Source organism: Pygocentrus nattereri, chromosome 19, assembly GCF_015220715.1.
Source record: "Pygocentrus nattereri isolate fPygNat1 chromosome 19, fPygNat1.pri, whole genome shotgun sequence".
Taxonomy (NCBI): Eukaryota; Metazoa; Chordata; class Actinopteri; order Characiformes; family Serrasalmidae; genus Pygocentrus; species Pygocentrus nattereri.
Window position 1 is genome coordinate 27617191 of NC_051229.1, and position 18732 is coordinate 27635922.

Here is an 18732-nt window from a genome sequence, read left to right on the forward strand (position 1 = left end):
TACTCGAGTTAAAGTAGAGCCCCAAGGTAAAATATTCCTCCAGTAAAAGTAGAAGCTCCTCCCTTTAGACCTCCACTGGAGTAAAAGTACTAAAGTATTTCCCTTCAAATGTACTTAACCAGTCTTTTAATAGAACGTCATTAATTAGTGACGCTGACGTCTGTTAAAATGATCAGAAGCACAAAACACTGAAGGTAAACCATCAGGGAGAACCGAGTGGCTCTGAAATCACTTTTTACACACAAGCAAAGTTTCAGGATCACAGATGAGCTCCTTTACTATGTTGATCTGTAGGCCTCTGTTCATAAACATAAACCAGCCCAAACTAATTTACTATAAAATGAAATGGTGTTTGTATAAATTCAGAAAAAAGCCGCATCAGTCACGACTGCATATGTGGACATATTTCTATATTGTGCTCTATTTACACAAAGTTAGGTTAGTTCATCATTTATGTTGAACAGACTCTCCCAAAGTTTTACGCTGCTGCGCTGACGTTGAACCGTGTGCTGCACTGGGTCGGTCTGACCAACAGGTCAAAACCAGCTCTAAACAAAGTGACCGCTGGGCCCTGATTGGTGCTCTGGCTTTGCGCTTCTTTCGTTTTGACATGTTACATTTTTATACACACAGAAAGCAAAAGGAACGACAGATTTCTCAAAATGTAGGAGGAAAAAGTCGGATATTAGACTCTGAAATGTAGTGGAGTGAAAGGAAAAAGATGCCCAGAACGGAGAAACTTCAGTACAGATACACCAAAAATACTAAAGTACAGAAACTAATTACATTTACTCAGTTACTCAGTTACTGTCCAGCACTGGACATGGTGTTTTTTAGGATATTTGCTTAATCAACTTGATAAATAAGTCAGATTTTTTTTTACAGTCATGTAAAACTAAAAACTTCCATTATCAGTCACATGGCCTATTTCTGTCATATTAATATCTGTGCTTAAGACATGGAGTGTAGTTAATTAAAAACAGCCCTACACAATACTTTTTGCTAAAACTGAAAGAAGTAGCGTTACTGAGTCTGTAGAAAAAAGAGCATATCAAAAAACATTTTAACAGACTCAAAAAGAAGGTCTTACCCGATCTTTAGGTCTCATGCAGAATCAACGTTACACTCATGAAGACGTGACGGCAACAGTAGATAATTCACTCACATCCTCAGAAGACCAAGTTCACCAAGTTTAGACTGAGTTCTCTTTCAGCTTCCCAAAAGTCAGATGAATCCTCTTGTGTGGGAGTGAAGCTCTAGTGACAATACAGAGTGCTCTTCTACATGTTGTGTGTAATTGCATATTTCCACCAGGGGGGTCTCCAAATAGTATTGCTTGAAATGAGATAGTTGTGACCTTTTTTGACTAGTTATGCAGGACTGTAGTAGTATCGTGCATAACGCTGCTGACAACCACACAGCAGGTCACAGTTCGATTCTCTGGTGCTTCAGAAAGAGTCCCTGAATCACTACATTCACCTGCCTCTGTAACTGTACGTCACTCTGGCTAAAAGTATGTGCCAACATGTCAGTAAGAAAAGTTGTTATGACTCAGTGAGTTCGTACTTGTTTTACTTACTTGTTATACTGAAAAATACAATCATTGGTGGGTTAGCTGACCTAAATATTTATTTTTTTGATGAAATCAAAATGTCAGTCAGTTTAACTAATTCATTACCAAAGTTGAGTAAACAAGGCAAAGCCAGCGGAAACTGGCACTGAGATTTATTTTGCTGTGCAAAAGTTTTTTGTTTTTGTTTTTGAGTGTGAACTCTGTCCACTTGAACCTTGTGTTGATGGTTATGCATGAGACACTTCCTTTTCTTGCACAGTCATAAATCATTTTTACGTGACCACCTCCCGTCCTCTCTTCATCCGTCAGAATTAAACACGCTGTTTTTGTTACTGTGCCTTTACGGCTGATATATGTAAATGAGTTCTGTTTCTGACGGCCTTTTATTGTCCTTCATTTAAAAATCCATACGAGCTGAAACACCCCTCTATACTTTCTGAGAACTCTACCAGTGTGTTACTGTAAATTTACTGTAAATGGGACATTTTTACAAATGAGTTTCTGTGGGTGCTTTGAGGAATCAAGGTGTTCATTTGACTGAACAGGCTTAAATCACTTTGGTCAGGATATTGCAGGCAGTTTTGAAATGATTTAAGATGTTTGCAGTATAAAGCGAAGTGTGTAACACTTGCGATATGTAGCAATAGCAAATCTGGAGTTTTGACCAGAGAAACCATCTGTCCATTCAGCCGTCTTCACTGCAGTGAAGCTAGTATGTGAGTAATGAAGATGTGAGAGTGAGGAATTGAAGTGTGGGATGAGATGGACCTTTAGGGATTAACTGAAAAATAAAATACACTATATTACACCTGCTCTCCCGTTTCAAGGATATTAATGGAGATTTTGTTCCCCAGTTACTGCGGTTATGGCCTCTGTGAGGATGTGAGGATTTGACTGAGCATCAGTGAGGTCAGGTACTGATGTTGGATGGTCAGTTCTGAATCACTCCAACTCATCCCAGAGGTATTGGATGGAGTTCCATCACTTAAGAAAACACAAGTCCACTGCTCCGCGGCTCAGTGCTGGGGGGCTTTACTCCCCTCTAGCTGATGCCAAGTATTGAGCTAAGACTCTTGCTGCTGCTCCATAGCATCCTGATCAACTGGCAGTGTTTTACTCTGGAGATTATTCAAGCTGTGTGTTTGCCTGTCAGCAATCAATGAGTTTTAAAGTAGTTGAATTCACTAATTAGAAGAGGAGTCTGGGTACTTTTAAACATCTGGTGTATAATTAGGGAAATGATGATTGTTTTCATATAGCTAAAATTCTAAGTCCAGTTCATCTCTGTGAGCCACTTTCTGTTCGATTTCTTTCGATTGCACACTGTGACTAAACAGCTACGAACTGTGATCGATCCCAGGACATCTTCTCATAGAGTGCTTGTAGAGTAAGAACTGGAGCTCTAGCCAAGAGCATTCAAGAGTAAGTTGCACATAAAGGGCATCTGAGGTGTGTGCTTATCATCTGAAATGTGGGGAAAAAAACTTTAAAACTTTCACACTTTTATATCAAAAATAAGCCAAAGTTGCACTGAACTGGCTGGACTCCAGGTCCTCAGACAGAGTGAGATGAGCAGCAGTGAGCAGTGCTTTTTTAATGATTTTAATGACAGCCCCAGCTTTCTGTACTTACCTGATAGAAGTGGACCCCGGTGTGGTCTTCTGCTGTTGTAGCACATCCACCTCAAGATATCGATATTTTGATAAGATTTTGGGTTGAGGTTGAAGTTCAAAGTTAGAATTAAATTTTGGGTTGAAGTTTAGGTTTAGGGTGAGGATTAGGTTTTAGTTTGAAGTTGAGGTTTAGGGTGAGGATTAGGTTTTGGGTTGAGGTTGAAGTTCAAAATTAGAATTAAATTTTGGGTTGAAGTTGAGGTTTAGGGTGAGGATTAGGTTTTGGTTGAGGTTGAGGTTTAGAGTGAGGATTAGGTTTTGGGTTGAGGTTTAGGGTGAGGATTAGGTTTTGGGTTGAGGTTGAGTTCCAGAGTTGGTATTAAGTTTTGGGTTGAGGTTGAGGTTTAGGGTGAGGATTAGGTTTTGGGTTGAGGTTGAGGTTTAGGGTGATGATTAGGTTTTGGGTTGATGTTTGAGGTTTAGGGTGAGCATTAGGTTTTGGGTTGAGGTTGAGGGTGAGGATTAGGTTTTGGGTTGAGGTTGAGGTTTAGGGTGAGCATTAGGTTTTGGGTTGAGGTTGAGGTTTAGGGTGAGGATTAGGTTTTGGGTTGATGTTTGAGGTTTAGGGTGAGCATTAGGTTTTGGGTTGAGGTTGAGGGTGAGGATTAGGTTTTGGGTTGAGGTTGAGGTTTAGGGTGAGCATTAGGTTTTGGGTTGAGGTTGAGTTCCAGAGTTAATATTATGTTTTGGGTTGAGGTTGAGGTTTAGGGTGAGCATTAAGTTTTGGGTTGAGGTTGAGTTCCAGAGTTAATATTATGTTTTGGGTTGAGGTTGAGGTTTAGGGTGAGCATTAGGTTTTGGGTTGAGGTTGAGTTCCAGAGTTAATATTATGTTTTGGGTTGAGGTTGAGGTTTAGGGTGAGGATTAGGTTTTGTGTTGAGGTTTAGAGTTAGTATTAAGTTTTGGGTTGAGGTTTAGGGTGAGGATTAGGTTTTGTGTTGAGGTTTAGAGTTAGTATTAAGTTTTGGGTTGATGTTGAGGTTTAGGGTGAGGATAAGGTTTTGGGTTGAGGTTCAGGGTAAGAATTAGGGTGTTATGTTGAGGTTAGGGTCAGGATGAGAATTAGGATTATATTTTGGGTTACGGGTGAGGTTCAGGGTTAGGATGAGGGCCAGAATGCGGTTTAGGGTTAGGTTTTGAGTCCGTGTATTTTGCCTGATTGTAAGAGACTTTGGATAAAATGGATGGATGGATGGATGGCTGGATGGATGGATGACTGTAAATGTAGAGATCTGTGAGGACGTTATGAAAAAAGATCATGCTGGCCAATAGAAGCTCGGGTAGAACCGCCTGGCCAATCGCAGAACAGCACGCGCCGCATTTAATGCGGCGTTCGTGCAGCAGCTGGGCCAGTCGCGCGCACCATGCCACGCCAACCGGACACCTAGCACGGAGAACTCACGCGCAGCGGACGATGCTGTTGCACGCGGCGTACTTGGCGCACCTGGCGCACGTGAGCGTGGCGCACGGATGGACGTCGCGCGTGCAGCGTAATTATAACTACAATAACAACGTCCAGAACGCGTCCGCGCTGGATGCGGACGATCTGCTGCTGGAGGGGAACGGCTCGAGCCCGTTCGCGCTGGATGAGAGCGCGCTCGCGGATTGGCGCTCTCTGGCGCGCGGCAGGAAGCGCGAGGGCGCGGAGTCTCAGCACGCGGCCACGGTGAAGGCGCTGCTCGTGGTGGCTTATAGCGTCATCATCATCATCTCGCTGTTCGGAAACACGCTCGTGTGCCACGTGGTGATGAAAAACAAGCGCATGCACTCCGCCACGAGCCTCTTCATAGTGAACCTGGCCATAGCGGACATCCTGATCACCCTGCTCAACACACCCTTCACACTGGTGAGGAGTGAGAAATTAAGAGAGAGAGAGACAGAGAGAGAGAGATTGTTTATTAAAGAGAGAGAGAGAGAGAGAGAGAGACAGAGAGAGAGAGAGTGTTTATTAAAGAGAGAGAGAGAGAGAGACAGAGAGAGAGAGTGTTTATTAAAGAGAGAGAGAGAGAGAGAGAGCGTGTTTATTAAAGAGAGAGAGAGAGAGAGAGAGTGTTTATTAAAGAGAGAGAGAGAGAGAGTGTTTATTAAAGAGAGAGAGAGAGACAGAGAGAGAGAGAGAGTGTTTATTAAAGAGAGAGAGAGAGAGACAGAGAGAGAGAGAGAGTGTTTATTAAAGAGAGAGAGAGAGAGAGAGAGCGTGTTTATTAAAGAGAGAGAGAGAGAGAGAGAGTGTTTATTAAAGAGAGAGAGAGAGAGAGTGTTTATTAAAGAGAGAGAGAGAGACAGAGAGAGAGAGAGAGTGTTTATTAAAGAGAGAGAGAGAGAGACAGAGAGAGAGAGTGTTAAAGAAAGTGTGTCTGCGAGAGTTTTATCTGTATTCAAGAGCGATAGAGTGTGTGATTGTGTCTGTGTGTGTTTGAGAGAGTGAGTGTTTGTTTGAGAGTGTATGTGTGTGTGTGTTTAAGAGTGTGTTTGTGTTTGAGAAAGAGTGAGTGAGTGTTTAAGAGAGAGACAGTGAGTGTGTGTGTGTTTAAGAGTGTGTGTTTGAGAAAGAGAGTGGGTGAGTGTGTGTTTAAGAGAGAGACAGTGAGTGTGTGTGTGTTTAAGAGTGTGTGTTTGAGAAAGAGAGTGGGTGAGTGTGTGTTTAAGAGAGAGACAGTGTGTGTGTGTGTGTTTAAGAGTGTGTGTTTAAGAGTGTGTGTTTGAGAGTGTGTGTTTGAGAAAGAGAGTGGGTGAGTGTATGTTTAAGAGAGAGACAGTGAGTGTGTGTTTAAGAGAGTGTGTTTGTGTTTGAGAGAGAGAGAGTGTGTGTTTAAGAGTGTGTGTTTGTATTTGAGAGTGTGTGTTTGTGTTTGAGAGAGAGAGAGAGTGTGTGTGTGTTTAAGTGTGTGTGTGTGTGTGTTTAAGAGTGTGTGTTTGTGTTTGAGAGTGTGTGTTTGTGTTTGAGAGAGAGAGAGTGTGTGTGTGTTTGAGAGTGTGTGTATGTGTTTGAGAGAGAGAGAGAGTATGTGTTTAAGAGTGTGTGTTTGTGTTTGAGAGAGAGTGTGTTTGTGTTTAAGAATGTGTGTTTAAGAAAAAGAGTGTGTGTTTGAGAAAGAGAGTGAGTGTGTGTTTAAGAGTGTGTTTGTGTTTGAGAGTGTGAGTGTGTGTGGGTTAAGAGTGTGTGTCTGTGTTTAAGAGTTTGTGTTTGTGAAAGAGTGAGTGTGTGTGTGTTGGAGAAACAGTCACCGTGTGTGTTTGTGTTTGAGAGAGAGAAAGTGTGTGTGTGTGTTAGAGAGAGACTGTGTGTGTGTGTTTGAGAGAAAGAGTGTGTGTGTTTAAGAGAGAGACTGTGTGTGTGTCTTTAAGAGAGAGAGACTGTGTGTGTTTAAGAGAGAGAGACTGTGTGTTTGAGAGAGACGGTGTGTGTGTTTGAGAGAGACTGTGTGTGTTTAAGAGAGAGAGAGAGACTGTGTGTGTTTAAGAGAGAGACTGTGTGTGTTTAAGAGAGAGAGAGACTGTGTTTAAGAGAGAGAGAGACTGTGTGTGTGTGTTTAAGAGAGAGACAGTGTGTGTGTGTGTGTGTGTTTAAGAGTGTGTGTTTGAGAGTGTGTGTTTGAGAAAGAGAGTGGGTGAGTGTATGTTTAAGAGAGAGACAGTGAGTGTGTGTTTAAGAGAGTGTGTTTGTGTTTGAGAGAGAGAGAGTGTGTGTTTAAGAGTGTGTGTTTGTGTTTGAGAGTGTGTGTTTGTGTTTGAGAGAGAGAGAGAGTGTGTGTGTGTGTGTTTAAGTGTGTGTGTGTGTGTGTGTGTTTAAGAGTGTGTGTTTGTGTTTGAGAGTGTGTGTTTGTGTTTGAGAGAGAGAGAGTGTGTGTTTGTGTTTGAGAGAGAGAGAGAGTGTGTGTGTTTGAGAGTGTGTGTATGTGTTTGAGAGAGAGAGAGAGTATGTGTTTAAGAGTGTGTGTTTGTGTTTGAGAGAGAGTGTGTTTGTGTTTAAGAATGTGTGTTTAAGAAAAAGAGTGTGTGTTTGAGAAAGAGAGTGAGTGTGTGTTTAAGAGTGTGTTTGTGTTTGAGAGTGTGAGTGTGTGTGGGTTAAGAGTGTGTGTCTGTGTTTAAGAGTTTGTGTTTGTGAAAGAGTGAGTGTGTGTGTGTTGGAGAAACAGTCACCGTGTGTGTTTGTGTTTGAGAGAGAGAAAGTGTGTGTGTGTGTTAGAGAGAGACTGTGTGTGTGTGTTTGAGAGAAAGAGTGTGTGTGTTTAAGAGAGAGACTGTGTGTGTGTCTTTAAGAGAGAGAGACTGTGTTTAAGAGAGAGAGACTGTGTGTGTTTAAGAGAGAGAGACTGTGTGTTTGAGAGAGACGGTGTGTGTGTTTGAGAGAGACTGTGTGTGTTTAAGAGAGAGAGAGAGACTGTGTGTGTTTAAGAGAGAGACTGTGTGTGTTTAAGAGAGAGAGAGACTGTGTTTAAGAGAGAGAGAGACTGTGTGTGTGTGTTTAAGAGAGAGACAGTGTGTGTGTGTGTGTGTGTGTTTAAGAGTGTGTGTTTGAGAGTGTGTGTTTGAGAAAGAGAGTGGGTGAGTGTATGTTTAAGAGAGAGACAGTGAGTGTGTGTTTAAGAGAGTGTGTTTGTGTTTGAGAGAGAGAGAGTGTGTTTAAGAGTGTGTGTTTGTGTTTGAGAGTGTGTGTTTGTGTTTGAGAGAGAGAGAGAGTGTGTGTGTGTGTGTTTAAGTGTGTGTGTGTGTGTGTGTTTAAGAGTGTGTGTTTGTGTTTGAGAGTGTGTGTTTGTGTTTGAGAGAGAGAGAGTGTGTGTTTGTGTTTGAGAGAGAGAGAGAGAGTGTGTGTGTTTGAGAGTGTGTGTATGTGTTTGAGAGAGAGAGAGAGTATGTGTTTAAGAGTGTGTGTGTTTAAGAGTGTGTGTTTGTGTTTAAGAATGTGTGTTTAAGAAAAAGAGTGTGTGTTTGAGAAAGAGAGTGAGTGTGTGTTTAAGAGTGTGTTTGTGTTTGAGAGTGTGAGTGTGTGTGGGTTAAGAGTGTGTGTCTGTGTTTAAGAGTTTGTGTTTGTGAAAGAGTGAGTGTGTGCCTAAGAGTGTGTTTGTGTTGGAGAAACAGTCACCGTGTGTGTTTGTGTTTGAGAGAGAGAAAGAGTGTGTGTGTGTTAGAGAGAGACTGTGTGTGTGTGTGTTTGAGAGAAAGAGTGTGTGTGTTTAAGAGAGAGACTGTGTGTTTAAGAGAGAGAGACTGTGTGTGTTTAAGAGAGAGAGACTGTGTGTTTGAGAGAGACGGTGTGTGTGTTTGAGAGAGAGAGAGAGAGAGAGACTGTGTGTGTTTAAGAGAGAGACTGTGTGTGTTTAAGAGAGAGAGAGACTGTGTTTAAGAGAGAGAGACTGTGTGTGTGTGTTTAAGAGAGAGACTGTGTGTGTGTGTTTAAGAGAGAGACTGTGTGTGTGTGTTTAAGAGAGAGACTATGTGTGTGTGTTTAAGAGAGAGAGACTGTGTGTGTGTTTAAGAGAGAGAGAGACTGTGTGTGTGTTTAAGAGAGAGAGACTGTGTGTGTGTGTTTAAGAGAGAGAGACTGTGTGTGTGTGTTTAAGAGAGAGAGACTGTGTGTGTGTGTTTGAGAGAGAGAGACTGTGTGTGTGTTTGAGAGAGAGACTGTGTGTGTGTGTTTAAGAGAGAGAGAATGTGTGTGTGTTTGAGAGAGAGAGACTGTGTGTGTTTAAGAGAGAGAGACTGTGTGTGTGTGTATTTAAGAGAGAGAGACTGTGTGTGTGTGTTTAAGAGAGAGAGACTGTGTGTGTGTGTTTAAGAGAGAGATACTGTGTGTGTGTTTGAGAGAGAGAGACTTTGTGTGTTTAAGAGGGAGAGACTGTGTGTGTTTAAGAGAGAGAGACTTTGTGTGTTTAAGAGAGAGAGACTGTGTGTGTGTTTAAGAGAGAGAGACTGTGTGTGTTTAAGAGAGAGAGACTGTGTGTGTGTGTTTAAGAGAGAGAGACTGTGTGTGTGTTTAAAAGAGAGAGACTGTGTGTGTGTGTTTAAGAGAGAGAGACTTTGTGTGTTTAAGAGAGAGAGACTGTGTGTGTGTGTGTTTAAGAGAGAGAGACTGTGTATTTAAGAGAGAGACTGTGTGTGTGTGTTTAAGAGAGAGAGACTGTGTGTGTGTTTAAAAGAGAGAGACTGTGTGTGTGTGTTTAAGAGAGAGAGACTGTGTGTGTGTTTAAAAGAGAGAGACTGTGTGTGTGTTTAAGAGAGAGAGACTGTGTGTTTAAGAGAGAGAGACTGTGTGTGTGTTTGAGAGAGAGAGACTGTGTGTGTGTGTGTTTAAGCGAGAGAGACTGTGTGTGTTTAAAAGAGAGAGGCTGTGTGTGTGTTTAAGAGAGAGAGACTGTGTGTGTGTTTAAGAGAGAGAGACTGTGTGTGTGTGTTTAAGAGAGAGAGACTGTGTGTGTATTTAATAGAGAGAGACTGTGTGTGTGTTTAAGAGAGAGAGACTGTGTGTGTGTTTGAGAGAGAGAGACTGTGTGTGTGTGTTTGAGAGAGAGAGACTGTGTTTGTGTTTAAGAGAGAGACTGTGTGTGTGTTTAAGAGACAGAGACTGTGTGTGTGTTTGAGAGATACTGTTTGTGTGTTTGTGTGTGTGTGTGTGTGTGTGTGTGTGTTTGAGAGAGGCTGTTTGTGTGTGTGTGTGTGTGTGTGTGTGTGTTTGAGAGAGAGAGAGAGAGAGAGAGAGACAGACAATCAGTTGTGTCAGTCCTGCTGTGGCCAGATCGCCACAGGACGATGATGGCGCGAGCCTGCTGTGGTTGTGGGGTTGTTTAGCTGTTCTGGTAGAAAAAGAGGATAAACCTTTTCTGAATATCTGCAGGATCCCGTTTTTACATGCTTTCATTATCAGAGCAGTTTGTTGAGAAACTCAGATTTCTTTACAGTGGTGGTGACACTTGGGTCATGATGTTTACACAAAGCTAGCCAGTTTATTTATTATTTTAGTGTCAAAACTGACCAGTCAACCTACTGAGGAACCTACAGTGTCTTCTGGGGTTTTATATATAATGCTGATGATGGGAAAGAAGTGGAACATCTGAAAAAGTAACTTTTACTGAGGACTTTGCCTTAGAAGACCCTGCATGTATCTCTCCACCATGAATAGATTTTTAAAAATACATTCTAGGCCAAAATTTTATCTCAAAAACAGTGTTTGTGGCATCAGGCAGGGCATTTAGGAGCATTTCAATGCATTTTTTTTTTTTGTGGGAGCTTTTAGAGGCATTAAACTCTTCAGGCGTCCCACCACTGTGACTGTTCTGACTCTAGAGCAGAACCGCTCTGAGTCACTTTACTTTTAAATACTGAATGAAGCAGGAATGTATGCAAAGTGGTGAAATTCCCTTTTAACCCTTGTGTGGTAAGGAAAATAATGTGATTTATTATCATTTCATCCTCAGATTCTTGGTCTTTGCTCATTTTCTGGGAAGAACATATAAAATAACCCATTTTCAGGGTCTTCACTCTGTTCACCCCATGCACACTTATATTACACATCTGGTGTTGGGCTGAACCTGCGGTGAGTAAAAGTGTGGAGGTGCTGTGTCCTTCACTCTGTTCTCCTCCTACATGGCCTGCTGTTAGTGTGTGTGTGTGGATATGGACAGGCTGCTGACTGGCTACAGCTGCTAAAGGAGAACTCTACATTAGACACTTATAATATTTTAAACATCTGGTATTTTTATGTAAATTATGGCTGTATTGATTTAAAAACAATGATGTGGTGGGTCCACCAAATCACTGAGTTGTGTACTTTTTTTGCCCAGTCCCATTTTACCCCTCGTCCCTACCGGTCAGCCCTACCCCTCTGTTTTGCATGTTTAATGGGGAATCTCTTCATATTCTTCAGCTTCAGCTTCACTGAAGAATTGGGGGGTGATAATAAATAACTGCCCCCCCCCTTTGAAGGCGTATGATCCCGAAATGTAACTAAAGTCCAGCAGTGAGGAGCTGAACTTTCCCCGCCTCTGCTGTCACCTACAGAGCGGTGCTAGTAGCTGTTAATGAACTGATGCTCTTTTATTAGAGGGTCTCATTTCAGAGGAAGATCTCAACCACTGCCCTGCAGCTCAGTTCTAGGAGACCCTTGCAAACAAGGGGTTCTTAAAGTTAAGAAATGGGATCGGGTCTTAATCTAAAAAACAAAAACTAAGTCAAAATAATGTTCTGTCTGTGAGCCAATCAGCACTTTGCATACACACAAGAGGACCAATCAGGTTCTGCTTCTTTGTCATGTTGCTGTTCTGCCCAGTGACTGCGGGAAAAGTTTATAAAGCTTTATGAAACATGAAGATATGTTATAAAAGGTTAAGACTTAAAGGTAATTAAGTAGTAAACATTTGAATTGATCGGCTCTTAATTACAACATAAACATTTTCATTCATTCATTAATTGTTTCTTTTTCTTTTCTCTCCCATAATTAAAGTATTTTGGCTCATTAGAGTCTGATTTGTAATATAAAACAAAACCTCACACTGCCTTTAGACTGACCGGCTACGCTGACCGGCTACACTGACCGGCTATGACAGTGTGACAGATTTCTGTCTGACGAAAGGAAACTTAAACTAATGGTTCCTAAAACTGACCTCTGCACTGAACAACAAATGTAGAGCTGACCTTTATACTTAATCTGCAAAACTTTTTTGCATGAGAAAATATTATTTACCCTAAAACAGGAAAGAATGGAGCCCTTTCGTTTATACACCCTGTATAAATGAAAATAATGCATGGCCAAACCTTACTAAAGAGTGGGAATGAAATATTAAGTCATGACCACAACTTAGTAAGGCAGGGTAACAAGGTCATGCCTGACTAAGTCATGGCCTTGTGTTAGGATTTCATCCCCATGCCTTACTAAGTCATGGCCATGACTTAGTTATCTTGTTCCCAGGCCATGCATTATTTTTATTTATACAGGATGACACCAGCGGGGCTTCATAGGAAAGACAAGCCCTTAAAGATAAATAAAAAAATAAAATGTAATTAAAATGCCATAGAAAACATTACATTGAACTTCCTGGGGCATGCAGACATTGGTAACACTAATTTAAAGCTTTCTAAACAAAATATGAGTATATGCTGTTTGTGTTCCTTGAAAATCGTTGCTTCTTTTCTTGTTTCGCCAGACAGAACCTTATAACTCCAAGCAGAAAGCGAGTTCTCAGGATTAGTCGACCTGTTCCACCAAACCCATTCACAGAACTGAAGGGGTTGATGTCCTACATTCAGAGCACATTTAGTGTGTCTGTGATTTCCAGGTGAGGGCGTAGGAGCTGCCCCTGGTGGAGGAGTTTAAGTATCTGGGGTCTTGTTCATAGTGATGGGAAGTGGAATGATAAGATCGGTGGCAGCAGTAATGGGGTCACTGTACCGGACTGTAGTGGTGAAGAGGGAGCTGAGCCATAAGGTGAAGCTCTCTGTTTACTGGTCGGTCTACATTCTGACCCTCACCTGTGGTCATGAGCTGTGGGAAATTGAGGATAGAAGCAGCAGAAATGAGCTTCTCTGCAGGGTGGTGGGCTGCGCTCTACTGACGGTGAGGAGCTTGGACATCCAGAAGGAGCTCAAAGTAGATCCGAGTGTCTGATCAGGATGCCCCCTGGACGGCCCCCGTTGGGGTGTACCAGGCACGGCCTAATGGGACAAGACTCTGAGGTCATCCTAGGACCCACTGGAGGGATTATAACTCCAAGTAGGCCTGGAAGCGACTCCCCGGAATGAGCTGGCGGAAACTGTGGCGGAAAGGGCGGGTGGGATTCTGTGGTCTCCCAGCTGCTACCGTGACCCAATCTGGACTAAGCAGTTAAAGATGACGAATGAGAGACCACCATCAGTTTGATGTTATGCTAAGCATGTTTTTCTCTGAAGCAGTGATTTGATGTTTATCAGTGATTTGATGTTTTGTTCAAATGCTTGAAGGACATGGACAGTAACTGCTGTTTTGCTCTGCAGGTGCGTTTTGTTAACAGTACTTGGGTGTTCGGCAGAGGAATGTGCCACATTAGCCGCTTTGTGCAGTACTGCTCCCTTCATGTGTCCACTCTGACGCTGACCGCTATCGCGCTGGACAGGCGACAGGTAAAGAACTTTCATAGCTATGGATCAATTTATTTGGAGAGATGAATCTTCATCTTAATTTAATGTCAGTGTTTTTTTCCAGCTAGTAGCAGTCGTAATTCTGTTGACAGTGCAGATTCTAAACTTTCAGTCTGTACTACTCAGTCTGCGTTTGTAAGATGAAGAGGAAATATTTTATTATTAAGTTATTATTGTACGCATGGTCTTGTTTTACAGAGCAAAATACCTTCATTTACATTTTTTGCCATTCATTTTGTTTGTTACACTGTTATTAATGTGTAATTACATAGTTACATAGTAGATTGGGTCATTCTCTGTTTGGACTTCAGGTGGCTATATTTTTAAATTGAATGAAATTTCTTTCTTGCCAAAACTAAATAATCTGAATATGTCCATTAACATCTCCTATTATTAAATATGCAGAAAGGTGAGCTTAATTCAAACATGCTTTACAGTCACTAGTGTTGCATCAGTATGGTGTAACACCAGTGAAGGTGACTCCAGTGACATTGAACTGACTTGTGGTTGGTCAGGTGACCTTGTGAAATATTTTAAAGCAGTAATAAAACTGATATTTGTGGCATTATTTTGACAAAACCTTTATTACCCGGCCATTAAAACACAAAACACTGGTGAAATATAGAAGTTGAGCTGCTTGATAAACAACATTTTTAATAAATTAATGAAATATAGTGAGTGAGTATGACTCGCCTTCTCAGGCCTCGAGATGCTTCCAATCTGATGAGCCTCGACCAAAAGAAGCAGTTTAATGTTTTTTAAACATAGTATAATGTTAATGAGATGAAAAGTAAACACAAATCTGTTTTATACAAATTACTGAGTTAAACCTCTTAAAAATATTGTTTAATATTAAAATTGGTTTGAAAATTGGTTTTACAGCTGTTTTACAGATGTAGAGCGACTATGAAACAGTGTTGTTTAATCTTAGGTCATTATGTAATTCTGACTTTTGTTAAATTAGCTGTGCCTAATATTTTAAGCATCTTTTTAAGCCCTGAAACCTGAATGAACAGTAACATCAATTATAAATTTATATTCTCTTTTACTTAGATCAGAATCAGGTTCTTTCCACAGAACCTCCCTCCTTTTCTGAGCTGTAATATGTAATAAAAAACTGTTTCAAAGCCTCCACAACACGACGGATCTACTGAGGGATGAACTTCACTGGACTATAGATGTGCTGCACATTGAGCTGGGCAATATGGTGATTTATCATTGAGCTAAATGACATCACAGTAGGCTTTTCTGAGCGTATCAACTGTACCTAAAACCAGTTGGATTATAAAGAGAGTATATTTGGCCGTTTCACCGGATTTAGCGCGGCACAAAATGTGAAAATTTTAGTCTAAATTGTTGTATCATTCGTAGTTTATGACAGTAGCTTTTAAATGTGGGACTAATCTGTCTTTTCCAGTTTATCAGGTGTCATAAAATATATACTGCATATCAAGAAAACTTCTTTAAGTATCATGATCCGACTTTTTTGCCATATCGCCCAGCCCTGTTACTAAATAAATCAGTGAATGGATTCTGTTGATTTACTGTGTGAAGTGCAGTCTGGGATGTCAGTAGGAGCTCAACTCCCACAGCTCATGGATTCACTGCAAACTGACTTGTTTATATATATATGTTTTATTATTATATTATTATTTCTAATGTTTAAATAGGCCATAGATCCCGTGTAAAGTCACTTATCTATTTACTTATTTGATCATAAACGCTTTTTATAAAGACACTTAGAATGCTAAAACAGGCACTACGAACTGAACAACTTATTATTTATTTATTATTGTTGTTGTTGTTGTTGTTGTTATTATTATTATGTCATTCAGAAGCTCCACAATTTCCCTCTGGGATCAGTAAAGTTCCATCCATCCATCCATCCATCCATCCATCCATCCATCCATCCATCCATCCATCCATCCATCCATCCATCCATCCATCCATCCATCCGAGATCAGACTCTGCCTGAGAAGCTGAAGGTTATTGTGTAGTGTAGTGGGTAACACCTCTGACTTCTATGCTGTAGACTGGGGTTCAATCCCCACCTGGGAAAACACCCTATACTATACCAATAAGAGTCCTTGGGCAAGACTCCTCACACCACATTCGCCTACCTGTGGTCAAGTTGTGAGTCGCTCTGGATAAGAGCGTCTGCCAAGTGCCGTGAATGTTACTGGGAGCTTTCCAGCACTGTGGTGCTGAAATTAGATTAAACCTTTATTTTACCAGGTAAAATGTTTGAGAACCAGTTCTCATTTACAAACATGACCTGGCCGAAAGGCCCCAATAAAAATAGGTCCACGGCACATAAAAACAGATACATACAAAAACAAGTATACATACCAAAAGTAAAACATAACAGAACAAACAAAAAAATACAGATTTACATAAAACAAACCAAAAAATATGAAAAAAGCAGGAGTAAGGATAGAGAAAAATGAGTATGTATGAGTATATGCATTATTTTTATCCATGATTATTAACAAGAGCAACAGTCTACTATTGTATGTTTAATTGTATGCTTGAAAGTGGTAAGAGGTGTTAAAATTGCAAGTTTAAGGGTGGTTTGTAAAGTATTCCAATCATTTGCTGCTGAAAAACGAAAGGAATTGCAGCCAAAGGTACTGCAGGTTTTGGGAATGGTGAGCTTGATGTATTCACTTGACCTTGTGCGATATTTATTATTGGCTACGTGAAGAAGAGACGACAGATATGGTGGTGTTATGGCCAAGATCGTCTTGTAGATGAAGTGAAACCAATGATGGAGCCGCCGAGTATGAAGTGAAGGCAAGCCCACCAGTTTATAGAGATCACAGTGATGAGTATTGAAAGGTGCATTAGTGGCAAAGCGGATGGCAGAATGATAAAGTGTGTCTAGTTTTCGAAGAACAGTGCATGATGCCATTTTATAGATGATGTCACCATAGTCCAAAATTGGAAGTATTGTCATTTTAACAAGAGTAAGCTTGGCTGCATAAGTAAAAGAGGCTTTATTACGAAAAAGAAAAGCTAGTCTAGCTTTGACTTTCTTCTGGAGGTTATTGATATGTGTGGAGAAAGACAGAGACGAGTCCAACCAGATGCCTAAATATTTGTAAGATTGAACAAATTCCAAAGTAATGCCATTAGCACAGCTGATCTTGGGGGGGTTAGCAGCATCTTTTTTTCGACTAAAGATAATGCATTTGGTCTTATTAGTATTAAGGCGGAGATGAAGGTTATGAAAGGACTGCTCTACTGAGGTGAGACTCAATTGAAGTGTAGATGCTGCAGAATGAAGTGATGGGCCAACTGAATAAAGTATGGTGTCATCAGCGTATAGATAGATTTTAGAGTTACCAGCAACTTTGGCTACATCATTAATGTAGATGGAAAACAAAGTTGGTCCCAAGATGGAGCCCTGAGGCACACCTTTGGAGATGGTTAATGGTTCTGACACTATGTTTTCTGTTTTCAGCTGCTGGACACGTTCAGATAAATAGCTGGCAAACCAATCACAGCAAGTAGTAGACAGACCAATGCTGGAAAGTCGACGTAGAAGGATCCTATGATCAACTGAATCAAAGGCTTTGGCCAGGTCAATAAAAGCAGCTATACAGGCCTTTTTGCTGTCCAATGCTGTAATAATGTCATCAAGGACCTTTGTAATAGCAGTCAAGCATCCATGACCAGCATGAAAACCAGATTGAACGTCAGATAGGATATCATTTGAATCAAGAAAATGGGTTAGCTGTTTATAAACCAACCTCTCCAAGATTTTCGCTAAGCATGGTAAAATAGAAATAGGTCGATAACAGTCGGGGTCTGAAACAGAGCCACCTTTAAAAAGGGGAAAAATCATGGCTGATTTCCAGTCAGAGGGAAAAACAGAGAGCTGTAGAGACAAGTTAAATATTTTTGTAATGGGAGCAGCAATGATGTGAGCAGATGCTTTTAAAAACATGGGATCGAGTCCGTCAAAGCCAGCCGATTTATTTGGGTTTAATTTAGTGAGTTCATCCCGCACCTCTAATATAGAAATGGGTTTGAAAGAGAAACCAGCATTGCTGGAGCAGGAAGGCTGAGCAACTGACAAAGCAGCGACTGGGTCGGGGAGAGTAAAAGGTTTGGTTGAATTAATAAAATAATGGTTAAGAAGTGAAGCCATACGAGGCTTATCACTAACAACAACATTATTGAATACCATGGACATTGGCAAGTGGGGGGAAACAAGTTTGTTTTCCATAGACTTTACTGTTTTCCAGAACTTCCTTGCGTCAGAGCCACAAGTAGAAAATTTCTCCTTAAAATGGGAAATTTTTGCATTCCTGATTGCTCGTGTTGCTTTATTCCGACATTGCCTGAAGGCAAGCCAATCAGCAGGAGATTGAGAGGAACGGGCTTTTTGCCAAAGGATGTTCTTTTTATGGATTAACTTTGCCAGGTCATTGGAAAACCAGGGACTATAACGATTTTTAGTCCTAAATCTTTTCATAGGAGCGTGTTTATCTATGAGCAGACTAAATTTACTCTTAAAAAAAGACCAGGCATCATCTAAGGAATGCATAGAATTGATTGTTTCCCAAGGCACTGCCGCAACATCTAGAAGAAAGGAATGCATATCCAGCTTCCTCAATGAGCGCTTTGTCAGGATCAACGGTGAACGTTTGACAGAACAGCCCGATCGTATACAAGCAATAGCACAATGATCACTTATTTGGCCGAAAACTCCAGCTTGATAGTTAGAAGGGGTATTAGTGAGAATGAGATCTATAAGTGTAGAGGAAGAATGAGATTTAAGGTTTGGTCTGGTAGGCTCAGATATAATTTGGAAGAGATTTAAAGCATCAAATTGCTGCTGAACTATTTCAGGGGGATTGATCATATCCCAATTTAAATCACCCAGAAGAACAAATTCAGAGGTGATAAAGGGTGCTAGGAGTTCACTAAGGGCTGTTAGTGAAGAGGCTGGAGCAGAGGGTGTTCTGTAGCAGACAGCGACAGTAAGAAAGAAACATGTTGAGAGTTTGAGCTTTATCACCAGCAACTCAAATTGCTTGGGGACTGACTTAGAAAGAGCAACAGTGCAATGCAGATGGTCTTTAACATACATAGCTACACCACCGCCCCTGGTGGCTCTATCCTGACGGAATACATTAAAGCCTGGCATCGAGATATCAAGATCAGTATTACTTTTCTTGAGCCATGATTCAGAGATAGCTAAAACATTGGGGTTAGAAGTATGTACCAACGTTTTTAAATTATCAAAGTGCCTTGGATTTAACAGACTACAGATGTTCAAATGTAGAAAACCCAATGATTTACAATCACAGAATTGCAATTGAGATGAGGTGAGGTCAACTGAAGCAGGTCCAGGATTTGGATGGACAT

General features: G+C 41.0%; 1 protein-coding gene across 2 annotated transcripts in view; it reads left to right on the forward strand.

The window, feature by feature from the left end:
• Positions 1-4613: 4613 nt before the first annotated feature.
• The window catches only part of LOC108435729 (probable G-protein coupled receptor 83), a 30957-nt gene continuing 16838 nt past the window's right edge, over positions 4614-18732 (forward strand). For both annotated transcript variants that reach the window (XR_005131849.1, XM_017711746.2), the window contains exons 1-2: positions 4614-5092; positions 13213-13338. Coding sequence is in view for 1 of the 2 variants with exons in the window: in XM_017711746.2 (XP_017567235.1) it covers positions 4661-5092; positions 13213-13338 (558 nt within the window). In the remaining variant the exon portion in view is untranslated. The remainder of the gene's footprint in view (positions 5093-13212; positions 13339-18732) is intronic.